The sequence below is a fragment of the Podarcis tiliguerta genome, assembly GCF_965153285.1.
Source record: "Podarcis tiliguerta genome assembly, chromosome: 5".
Lineage (NCBI taxonomy): Eukaryota > Metazoa > Chordata > Lepidosauria > Squamata > Lacertidae > Podarcis > Podarcis tiliguerta.
Window position 1 is genome coordinate 52,687,734 of NC_139538.1, and position 12,741 is coordinate 52,700,474.

A 12,741-nucleotide genomic window follows, 5' to 3' on the forward strand; every position below is an offset into this window, starting at 1 on the left:
CATGTTTTGTGAGCATCTCAGTGAAATCTGAAACTAGAGTAAACCAGACTTGTTGCAAAAGCCTCCAGAAGTTACTAGCCTGGAAACATTTGTAACCTGCTCCTTTTTACTCAGAAGATTCCACTTCATTTCCCCCCCATGGGTGCCGCTCTCATTATTATCAGGAAGTGGTGCCTTTCTGTTTCTCTCTCTCCCCCCCCCCCCCCCCGTTTTTAATAATGGCACATCCACCAAAGGGAAGTGCTGTTGGAGACAGTTCAAGCTGCCTGAGTCAGTCCTTCACCCAGAGTATCTCTGGGCCCACAGCTTGGGCCCAGAAGCTGGTCCACCTGGCAAAGAAATTCAGGTTCCCCCTGCTTTGCCAGCCTATTCAGCTTCTATGTACCTGCCGCCTGAGGAGGAGGTGAATCCACTTCCTTTGTAGCCAGTATAGTCATTGATCTGGCTGGCAAAGCAGAGCTGTGCTCCTGCTTCACTCACCTGCATGGAACTCCTGGTCAGAGTCAAGACAGAAATAAACAAGCATGCAATTTGAATATACAATTACCCATTTGTACTTGAAGCACCAGGTGTTTGGTCACAGATATGCGGAGCTGATTGAACTACTGGTCTCTTGTACCTACATGTTGATCTTTTTTAAAAAAGCAAAACAAAACTTGCCACTACCTTCCAGGATGTGGTATGCTGGAAAAGAAATGTCTGTGACAAACATTATTTCTGTTATCTATGCACAGAGATAGCACAGTTGGTTCTGATAATGCTTTTTCCCCAGGCTACAAACAAATCAGAAAGTGGTTTATGCAATACAGTACAACATGACATTTATGTGTGGCACGTGGCAGACCAAATCACTTTGGCTTATATCACTGCTAAAGACATCAAAACACAAGAAGCAGTTAACTAGAAGTGGGTGATCATGAAAATCTGCTGTGAGCTTTATTGCCAAGTTCATATAGAGGATTTCTATTGCACACAGCAGTGTCTAGGGAAAAGAGTATTTGCTTTTAATCTTTGTCTAATTTCTTTTTTCTTCCATCATGTGCTACTGTAACTTTGATATTCAGTTGCTCAGCTTTTGAATCCTGCCATGTTTTATATTAATACTGGAACATTTAATGCTTTAAACATTAGTGCTAATATTTCCCCAAAGTTAATTTTAAAACTATTTAAATGCCTTATCTCATTGCAGTTTGAAAAGTGTCTTACATAATTTTATATGCTTCACTTTAAGCATAATTATACTTTCATCTTCTTCTCAGTTTAATAATTGATAATGTTAGTTTGGGTATTGGAAAAGCCCAATCTTAAATGCAATCAAGTATTAAAAAACGTTTTGAACATTTTAGATTTTAAATTAAATTTAACTGAAATTCGCACGTAGCCCATAACTACCTCAGAAGTGCGTGAAATAAAAAATAAAGGTGTCTCACTTGAAGTAAGCAGATGGACAGAAGAGTGACAAAATGCAACTGAATTTTACATTTCTTAGCTACAAAACCATGGAATCTATTCATTATTAATTGTTCTGTTTTATATATGAAACAAAATATATTCTGTTTTGGGAAATGTTATTATTATTCTTGTATATAGGTTCTGAAATTATGGATATTTTGAAAGGTAAAGGGTAAGAGTTTGAAAGCATACCAGTGCAAGTAGATAAATAGGTACCGCTGCAGCGGGAAGGTAAACGGCGTTTCTGTACACTCTGGCACTCGTCATGGTGTTCCATTGTGCCAGAAGCAGTTTAGTCATGCTGGCCACATGACCCAGAAAGCTGTCTGTGGACAAACGCCAGCTCCCTCAGATATTTTGAAATATATTTCTCAGTAAGCATTGTGGGACTGATTTACAAATGAGTGCCTGCCATATATTTTCTTACCAAGTCCTGCAGAATCAAATAGAGTAAACTCCCAAATGTGAACAGTGTGGGTATGTAGACATAGTCAGCAACCATTTACCTTCCTTTAAAAAAATAATAAAAATCTGCCGTATTTCCAAATTGCTCAGGCACTGTTTGTGCTCATATCAGTTTTATCCTAGCAACAATCCTGCAACGTAGATTAGAGTAGACCAGGCATGGCCAAACTTGGCCCTCCAGATGTTTTGGGACTACAGTCATACCTTGGGTTGAAGTAGCTTCAGGATAAGTATTTTCGGGTTGCGTGCTGCAGTGACCCGGAAGTAACGGAGCGCGTTACTTCCGGGTTTCTCCGCTTGCGCATGCGCAGACGGTCAAAATGACATCATGCGTGGAAGCGGCGAATCGCGGCACACGCAGACACGGGTTGTGTTCGCTTCTGGATGTGAACGGGGCTCCAGAACGGATCCCGTTTGCATCCAGAGGTACTCCTGTACAACTCCCACCATCCCTAGTTAACAGGACCAGTGGTCGGGGATGATGGGAATTGTAGTCCCAAAACATCTGGAGGGCCAAGTTTGGCCATGCCTGGAGTAGACTAAGAAAAAGTGAATGGCTTAGGGTTACTCAGTGAGCATCTTGCTCTTCCAGAAGGTATTCATCTAAATGGGTACCAGCTTGGTGATATCCAGAAATTGGGGATTACAGTTCCCATCAGCCCCAGCCAACATGATGAGGGATGACTGGAGTTGTTGTAGTTCAAAACATCTGGATGGCAGCACCTCAGCTAGTCCTCCTCTAAAGCTCTGTGGGACTTTACTGAATGCATTGAGGGATGTGTTTGCATGCAGGTGCTCATTAGAACAAGCAGGTGTGTATCAGAACTGTTGAACTGATAAGCAACAATTTTAAAATAGCAAGGTGGAGGGGAAGGAGAGCCTAGCAGTTATTTCTCTTCTACAGGCCACATTTCCTCACAGAGGCTGTATGAATTTAATATTAAAGAGTGACTTGAGCAGGTTGCCTTGGGTTAGTCAGAAGTTAAGAAGTTGCAAAATTCAATATCTTTCTATTCCATAGTTAAAGTGGCTGTTACAAATTGCACTGTATATAAAAATACATGAGCCTTGCACTAAAGAAATAGGTGCAGTTCATAAAACCGGTGTTCTGTGACTACTAATTGCATCCAATGAGAGGTAGGTAGTTTTTTATGCCAACTTATCTGAAAAATGGCAATATTCCAGTAATAGATTGCTCTTGCATTAATGCTGGAACATTTGCTCTGATTTAATGCAGTGAACAAATTTCTTGCACCTTTATTCAAAGGACATTAGCGAGGAAAGGCTTTATCAAGCATTTATAAGCAGAAGTACACTTGACTCCCAATGCTTCTAAGTGGCTTTCCCCCATCAGCATGAAACTATATTTCTCTCTATGTGTGTGTTGTGTTTAGATGTAGCAGAATAGCCCAGAATTCCAGAACAAAAAGATTCTTCTCCCCAGGACCCAGATAATAAGGAGAGGACAAAAATGGGTAATGGGTTTTGTGTGTTGGAGACTTTTTTAGTGGATTTTGTCCTCAATTAAGAATATTTGTGCCATAAATCTTAATCCTGTACCTTATATTGCACAATCGAGTACAATAAAGTGTGTACAATAGAGTACACTCGTCTGAACACATCAATGCATCTAAATTCTCAGTGGGTTAAGAGTAAATCATTAAGATCACAATCTCAAGTATGTTTACTTAGGACTCAAGACAGTGCCATACACTGATTACTGTGGGGAATGAGTGTGTCAACCTGCATCTGGGAACACCTAAACACTGGATTGTGGAACACTGCATTGTGGGAAATCTAACGTGACCATGGTGTGTCCTACTGCAATTTGTAAAGGTCTGGTTTCAGTATCATAGGAAGCTTCCTTATCCCGAGATGTGTAGAGCCATTGACACAATTGCACTTAAGTGGCCTTGTCATCACTGTGGAGTGTGCAGGCTGCCTTGGTTCTCTAGTGAGCTGCATGCTGTGAATCAGGGGGGCTGATGCCTACAGGTCTGGTGGAGCTAACATTTGTCTGAACCTGACTTAATATAGAGGAGAGAACATCATCACCCTGGAGTCAAGAGTCCTCATTTTCAGGGGACGAGGGCAAGGACTCTGAAGCTGAAAGAGAAGGGCATACAGGGCCAGCCCCAAAAGCATGTCTGCTGGATCACCCATTAGTGCCTGTGCCCTGCTCTGAGAATGCAGTGTTGGCCTCTGCAGAACGTCTGTTTGAAGCCACTGGGAGCTGTCATTGGATTTGGAGCAAGGTGACATCAATATGCAGGAGATGCCCAGCTCATCTCTCCCTCCCATCGTAATCAGGAGAGGTGGTTTGAGTGCTAGATGGTGCTTGGAAGTGGACCAGAAGTAGAATTCTCCTAAGACAAGTGTTAGTATGTTCAGAGCTCTTAGCTCAAGAGGTGGGGAAATGGCCTGTTCTGGGGTTTCACCATCCTGGAAGGAGTTTATCTTGGCTGGGTTTCCATTTAGAACTCCCATCCTCCTGTTTTTTCAAAAGCACAGATTGCTAGTTTGTTTCTTGGCCTAATTCAAGGTGCTTAAAGTCCCAAAAGACTTTGGCTTTAATTCAATACCTGGTCCCGCTAGTGGAAGTCCACTCAAGTACTTCAGCTAGCACAACGGGGCTTTGTCCCACTCTCTTTCCCATTGCCTACCCCCCATTTGGCCCCATTTGACATCAGGAGAACCATCAGAAGAGCACATGGGAGGAGGAGTGGGGAGATGGTTAACTTGGGCAAGCAAAAACACTTGCACTGCTAGACCATTTGTAATAGCAAAATGTTGAATTCCTCCCTTGGGCCTCAAATATCTGAAAGACTGCCTCCTTCTTTTCCATTTCAAGGGAAGGGCAAGCAGAATATACTGTATTTTTTTTTTTAAGTAATTAAGTTTGTCTGACATACATTTAATGTTTCCAATTTGAGTGCTATGCAGTCCTCTATAATAATCTGTTGTATCGCCCCCCCCCCACTCCTGCAGCATGCAGTTGGAGCCATATTTTCCCCACTCCATTAATCTGCAGCATTTCCTACAAATTCAGATAGTTTGCATAATGTGTTCTATATATTCTACTCCGGCAGGGGCATTGAGTGGACAAGCTTGAGCGGCTTCCTTTCCTTTGCCACATCGACTCCTAATAATCTGGGGCAGGTGAGAAACGAGCTGCAGTTGGTTGATCTTCCCACAGGTAAATATATTGTGAAGCATAACCGTTGATGACAAGATAGGTGAGAAGTGATACCTGTGTAATGTAGGTTTTTTTGCAGACTCCTATCGGTTGGCTTCATCTCCATTATAAAGACATGAGTGGAATAACCGAGCAAGGTGGCTAATGTAACGATTTTGAACTCTGAATTCAAAACATTTTAGACCATGATAGCTCAGCAAGCCCCACACTCATTTCATGAATCATCTTCAGGGCATAAAGGAGAAGAAGTGTCTATGTCAGCAAAGGGTTGAATACTATTACAACTGCATATATTTTAGCTTCAACACCAATTCATACAGCACTAGGTTATAATTTCCGCTAACTCAGTAGTTTTCATACTTTATGCAGTCTTGTCCTCATTCTAAATTTACTATATTTACTGTATTTTCAACATCTCCCATTGGAGGTAGCCCATTTCTCTGCATAACTTGAAGGCAATGGCCTGTAGCAGCGAGGAATGCGTAGTGCAACTCTTTCCTTCTACCAGTCTTGAAATGATTTTAGTTCACAGTTTGGACAGGGGTTTCCAATGTCTTCAACTTGGTTTACTATATGCAAGTAGTATATATTAATCTGTACATGTTTTTAAATTTGAATCAGTTGGTTGAAGGAAATGGGATTAATGGGATTTGTTCCGTTTCCATCACAAGAATTAAAGTGTTTTGATATTTATGGCAATATCTCTTCAGATGAAGGGAAACTGTGCCATGTTTATGCAGTTTTAAAAATACTTTGAACTATAGCTGGAAGTATTCAAAAAATAAAATCAGTTATGTACACTCAATATATTCTTAGATATTTAGAAAATTTAGTTTTGCTGTAAGTTGAGTAATTAGCCCAACCAATGAACATCATGGCTGAGCTAGATTCTATGTTCAAAAAATAATGATTTAGCCACAACACCACACCGGTTTTCATACTGATGATATAAACTTAGCAGCCCTGTGCAAACCCCATTGAAATGAATTGTGACGGCTAGGACAGTGCCTTCCATCTTCTTCGTTTTCTTAGCAACTTGGTAGAATATGCTTGCTAGTAACAAACTTCACACTATATTGTGATTACTGCAGCACATTCAGCATATTTCTCAATTTCAAAAACGTTACCCAGATGGATTATGTTTTTAAAACGTTCATACTGTTTTATAACTATGAGCTATAATGAAAGAATGTTGGTGAGTAAATGTGAAAATACTGGATCAGTTCATTTTCCTCCACAGGCAGTCTGCTATTGCTGCTTCCTGTGATGTTCTCACTAAGTAAAGAAATCTGCCACTGATAGGAAAAACAATTTTAGAAACGGCTAACGAAATGGAAATGTCCTTTCCATTTTCTGAAATAGCTTTCCCACAGTTTTTTAAATATACAATTCTATACTGTTTAATATGGGGTTTGTGCAGAGGGAAGGGCAGCAAAAATAAGATTGTAATGATTTGGAAAATCTGTTCCTATTCAAGTAAGCATATTTTTTGACTTTGTGCTAGTACCCTTCTATTAAACATAGGCTGTGAATATATCCAATACTTATTGTCTTGTGCAGGAACCATGTAGTTGGAAATGATCTAACAGATCATGTATCCAGCCTCCAGTAGTACCACAAATTATATTCACCTTAAATTATCTTCAATAGATACTCATCTAATCCTTACCATAGGGCTTTTTTAAAAAAAAAAAGCACAAACAAAACTAAAAATATGCAAATACTTTAAAGGGACAATTATAGGATCAGTACAGATAACCACTCCTGCCAACCTAGCAGTTCGAAAGCATGTCAAAGTGCAAGTAGATAAATAGGTACCGCTCTGGCGGGAAGGTAAACGGCATTTTCGTGCGCTGCTCTGGTTCGCCAGAAGCGGCTTAGTCATACTGGCCACATGACCCGGAAGCTGTACGCCGGCTCTCTCGGCCAATAAAGCGAGATGAGCGCCACAACCCCAGAGTCGGCCACGACTGGACCTATTGGTCAGGGGTCCCTTTACCTTTACAGATAACCACAATTGATACAGAGGTCATTTAAGATACCCAAATTTCTCTCACTTATGCAGAAAGATGAGTTCTGAATCAGAACCAGAAGGATATGTAATGAAGTCCCACTATATGGCATTATAATATTCCGGGACTTTTGTGGCAGTGGAAATTTTAAATTATGAGAGGGTTTTCTGAAATAGCTATTGTCAATCTGTTCTTTTACCAGAGTGTGATGTGCAAGTCCTTTAGGTCTTTCCATTTTTGTTAAGTTGAAATATGAGCTGCTGTCAGTAGCCAGGTTGCTAAATCCTTCAGGTATTGAGTACCCACATGCCCATTCCATAAATTCTACAAAGCAAGTTCAGAAGACATTATAATATTAGTTTTACAGATTTTAGTCCTTTCCTTATAGCCATCAGACCTAAGTTTAGAGACATTCCCACGATAGAAGATTTAGGTGAGATTGATTGAAAAGCAGCATAGAAATATAATTATCGATTAATCATTCACATGAATTCCAAAGCAGCTTACAAGCAATAAGTAACCAGTTATACCTTCAGAAATCCAGTCCTGCCTCCCTGGGGCATTTGAAGTCTTTTGTAGCTTCCTTAGGAAATTGCTGCAACTTGCAGTACCTATTACAATAGTTTGCACAAATAAGGCACATTAGAGACTTCAGGTGTTGTGCTGATTGTTCTGTTTCTGTAACTTGAAACTGATTGAGTTAGCACAACATCAGCGAGAGATCGTTGGAAAGTCTTAAATCAAAAAGACTTGGAGAACGGTGGTAAATTGCAGATTGAAATCAGAGTTTTCATCCTTGTGTAAAGCAGAGGAAAATTGGGTTTGTATAATTGAATGGCTTGGAGCCAGCATTATAGTAATGCTTCATGCTCAATATCCATATTACAAAATGCTAGCATAATGTGTTTGCGTGGGCAGCAGAGACTCTACGTGCAGTTGAGTGCTGAGAAGAAAAAGCAAGATGATCAGTGTGATTAAATAAATAGCATTTGATATGTCAATTACAGTGGCTTTGCTTGTGGTTGCTACTTTACATCTTTTACCCTGTATCTCTTGCGTCTTAGGTAGAAGCATTGCATTTCGTGGCGAACGAGGCAGTGATGAACCAGCCATTGAAATGATAAAGGTGTCTCACTTGAAGTAAGCAGATTGGCCAGGAAAAGTTTATGTGTTCCCCTGCATTGAATTGTGCTAGAATAATCCAGTACCTACAGTGCATTTCTTTCTGTAGGAGGAAGGCAGTTGAAGAAACATTATTGAAATATTGAGCAAACAAATCCAAATGTACTGATGAAGAACTTGGTTGTGTGCCACTCAAATACATTAGGCTTTTCTTCAGTGCTATGCTTATGAACTAGGACAGGGAGTTATTGCTGTAATGTTATACCAATCTTCCCACTTTTCCATTTCTCCCAGAAGCAGTTCAGACATTATTTCGAGTTGCTTCCTGCACTGGTAGCAAGCTAGTATCTCCTTTCAAGGGGGAAGATCTGAAACCAGGAAGATCAAGTATTTTCTAAAGACTGGAGTAAATTTGTAAACAGTTAAAGTCTTTGGCAGGGATGTAATGACACTTGTAATGCGGAATTATTTATGGTAATTATGGTTATATAATAGATGGGTAATGGTAGAAGATGCAGTAAATTTAAATATAAATATTGAACCCTTGGAGGGAGGGAAGGAGATCTGAAGGTTCGAAAGAACCTTGTATTTTAATGTTTGAAATGGTTTTGTTTTATGGGTATAAAATTGTCAAAAACTCAATTAAAAAGTTATACATAGAGAAAAGTATCTCCTTTCAAGGTTGGAATTAAATATTACAGCCTATTCAATCACCCCCTGTCTCTTCCTACACTTTCCATTAAACATATGCAATTTTTGGAAACGTTGACATCCTGAAAAATGTTTTGTTTTTTAAGCAAGGAGGGTGGGATCAACGCTTGTTGCAGCAACCATGCTTTGTGCAGCTCCCATTCAGTTCAATAGTATTTCTAGCTACTGGGAAATTCTCTTATGTATGTATAATGCTGTAAATAGCTTCTTTTTAAAATTTCAGACAGTATTTGGCAGTAGTATTTAAAGACAAACCTCTGGAATTATGGGATATCAGGACTTGTACTCTTCTCAGAGAAATGTCAAAGAACTTCCCTACAATTACTGCTTTGGTAAGGAATGAATTCAGTCAGCTTCTCATCAGATAACTAATTCTTACATACCTTCTTGCTTTCAGAATGGTGTCTGTCCACTAGTCTTAGAAACCTTTCACCCTAGGTGGTTGGACTAGATGACTCTATAGGTTTCTCCCAACTCTACAATTCTGTGATTCTCCCAATGTAAACAGCCAGTAAGGAAATGGGACTTGACTTGCATATTGTTATCTTTCATAGCATTTTTAAAAATCACTCTCATGCATGTAACACTGAATCTAATTTAGGGTTGGTAAATAATACCTTAAGATGTGAACAGTCATGACTTCTGTTCTTCCAGGAATGGTCGCCTTCTCACAACTTGAAGAGCTTAAGAAAAAAGCAGCTTGCAGCCCGCGAAGCTATGGCCCGGCAAACAGTGGTATCAGATACAGAACAGAGCAGTTTGGAGTCATCGGTGATCAGGTGTCAACACTATTCTCAGTGAAAAATCACACCAGCTTCTCCTTTGAGTATTTGTTTTTTTGGGCCAAGAATGCATTGCATTAGCACTGCATTTTGGATTTACAGACCTTTATCGATGTTGTAATTTAAATGGGCTGACCTTTAAGAATCTTTGTACAGTGAAAGTAACAGTAGGTGGCAAAGCATGTGTCAGAATCTGATGCCCTGCATTACTGTAGCATGTAAATTGAAGCCCTGTATATGTGAGAGACATTATATGAATAGATCAGCTTCACTTTAATTTGTTGGTTTAATCATGGGCCTCTAGACCATGCCCTGGAACTAGGGACCAGAAACTGAAGGCGGTTGTTTCTTGCCTCCTTTAAGCTAATTGTGTTTGATTCTTTATGTTGCTTTCATTAATAGACTACTTAGGGTGGAATTCAACATTGCCCTAAGTTGATAATTCTGTCTGACGTGTGCTGATTGAACTATTTCCTCTCCCCCACATTCACTGTTTTGGGGGTTCACTTGACCTTCCAGAGCAATATCTAGGGATGGCATGCAAGCAAGGGGAGGGGGGCAAGGTCCTGTTGCACTACTAGGACTTCTTGTGCTGGCTTCTGTTTGTGCTGCTTATAATTGCAATGTTTGAATTAAGATACGGCTTTTTTCTAATTACATAATACATATACGTACAGTATGTGTTCATTAAATAGTGTAAGTGTAATTTGAGTGAATCTGATCGTTTTGAAAATAAAAATCAGCAGTTGGCTTCTCTTTCAAAGCTTATTGCAGGAAGCTGAGAGTAAATCGGAGCTGAGCCAGAACATTTCTGCTCGGGAACACTTCGTGTTTACAGATACTGATGGACAAGTTTATCATTTGACAGTAGAAGGGAATTCTGTCAAAGACAGTGCAAGAATTCCTCCTGATGTAAGTTCAGTGCTATATTTCTAACTTTTTATTCCTTTTATAGATTTTTACAAAACAGCTTCCAACAACATACAACAAAAAGTACCAATTCTTTTTTTCCCCTTTCTTTTTTAAATAGTAAACTTTATTAGTATTTTCCACACAACAAAAAACGAAAAATGAAAAATAACAATACACAAAAACATACATATGAAAAACAAATCCAAATCTTACAAATCGATAGTGTAAACACTAAAAAATAAAACAAACATTGACTTCCACCAATCCCACAGCACCTCCTTTACCTCTCTTCCTGTTTTCCTTATCATCTCGATCCTAGCATCTAAATATATATCCCTCTTTCTTATCCTTTCACTTCACAAGGTTATTCCAGACTCAGCCAGACTTCTGTCCTCGAACCTTGTCTTTTAAGGTATTCATTTAGGCACTCCTATTCCTTTTTCACAACACTTTTTGGTTTTTGTCTTATTATATCTGTCACTTTGGCTAACTCTAAGTATTCTGAAAGCTTACATAACCATGCTCCCCTAGTGGGTAACTGATTCCCTTTCCAATACTTAGCCACCAGAATTCTTGCTGCAGACGTTGCGTATAAGAAAAATTTAGTTTTATCTTTTGGGACATCGTCGTTTAATATGCATAAAAGGGATGCCTCTGGCCTTTTACTGTATGATATTCTTAGTATTTTCTTTATTTCTTCATGGATCATGCTCCAAAATTTCCCAATTTTAGAACTAAGGGTCATGCTTAGTATCACCGGAAAGAACACTGAAGAATATAACAACTATTCTTGAGGCAAACATTGTTAGTTTGACCCAACGACTCCAGTAGCCGTGTAATGACTCTGGTATGCACAAGGAACTCCATGCCAGTAGGATTTGGAATCTATTACCTCTGGCAGCAGAACTAAGAATACAAAATCTTCTGCTATGCTGTCCCAGTGTCTCCAGTAGGATTACTTGTTAAAAACACTTCAGAATCTGCTTTCTTCCTTTGCCTTCAGATTAGTAGCATGCCTAAACACACACTCTTTAAGTCATAGTTATGCATATGAAATGCTGACCTCCTGTGGCCACATAAACAACTTTTCATTGCTGAAATGTTCTAAATTATAGCCCTTGGCTACGTCCCTGAAGCTACTCACATTTGACAAATTCCATCAACCTTTACCATCTCTACATGATTTGCAGCTTCACTGTCAGTTCTCAAATATTTTCAAACAGAATATTTATTTTTCTGGTTCTTTGCTTTCAAATCCAAGTAACAAAAGGAGCTTCTAAATTAACCCCAGAGGCTAGTTTCCTGCCTTACTGCCCATTTATTATTTGACCACTATAACAATTGTAAATCTGACATCAAGAACCCCATTTGTCTTCTAAAGTGCCTGGATTTTTCTAAGCAAGACATGAAGTCATCCTTGCAGTAGCACACCATGTGTAATTTTGCCTACAGGCATTTGTAGGCTAAATGATTGTTTGGCTTCCAAATGCCATCATGTCACAGTAAAACTGATCCCCCCCTTTCAGGGGAGATGAATCGTGCCACAAAAGAGGACATTCTTGGCCCAGCTCAACATTTCACTCTGAAAGTCTTCATTTGTTCTTTTTCATTGCTTTAAAGCTTTACAAATCTTTTAGAGATGCTTTTCTCATGTGGTGTTGCCCTCCTTTATATAGGTCAGCAATCAAGATATTTTAAAAATCCTTCTGTTCAAACTGTCAGGGTGTCTGTTTTCAGATAATGTGACAGCTATCACAAAGAGTGACCTGCTGTTATAAATCCAGCCTCCGATGGCTTTAGAAATATGTCAGATTATGGACTGAGGAGATGAAGAATAATAATGGCAAAACTCCTGTATTTTGTGGAGTTTTTTCTTTGGGGTTTAGTAGAAAATTATCTGTTACAAATATAGATGTAATATATAAATGTCGAAGCTACTTCAACAACCTTTTATGTGAATGTCATTGGTAAAGGGAGGGGGTTGTTCAAGTGATAAATAATCTATTTTACATTCTGTATGGATAATGGTTTGTGTCTGTGCAGAGGCATACATATAATTAGAGAGCATACATGTTCTGCTATTTTCAAA

The 12,741-nt window shown here is 39.3% G+C and overlaps 1 protein-coding gene across 2 annotated transcripts in view; it reads left to right on the forward strand.

Annotated features, from left to right (window-relative positions):
• The window catches only part of WDR11 (WD repeat domain 11), a 49,330-nt gene that overhangs the window by 19,969 nt on the left and 16,620 nt on the right, over positions 1-12,741 (forward strand). For both annotated transcript variants that reach the window (XM_083439591.1, XM_083439592.1), the window contains exons 12-16: positions 5,007-5,113; positions 8,190-8,265; positions 9,182-9,290; positions 9,613-9,737; positions 10,505-10,652. In XM_083439591.1, the coding sequence (XP_083295717.1) occupies positions 5,007-5,113; positions 8,190-8,265; positions 9,182-9,290; positions 9,613-9,737; positions 10,505-10,652 (565 nt within the window). The remainder of the gene's footprint in view (positions 1-5,006; positions 5,114-8,189; positions 8,266-9,181; positions 9,291-9,612; positions 9,738-10,504; positions 10,653-12,741) is intronic.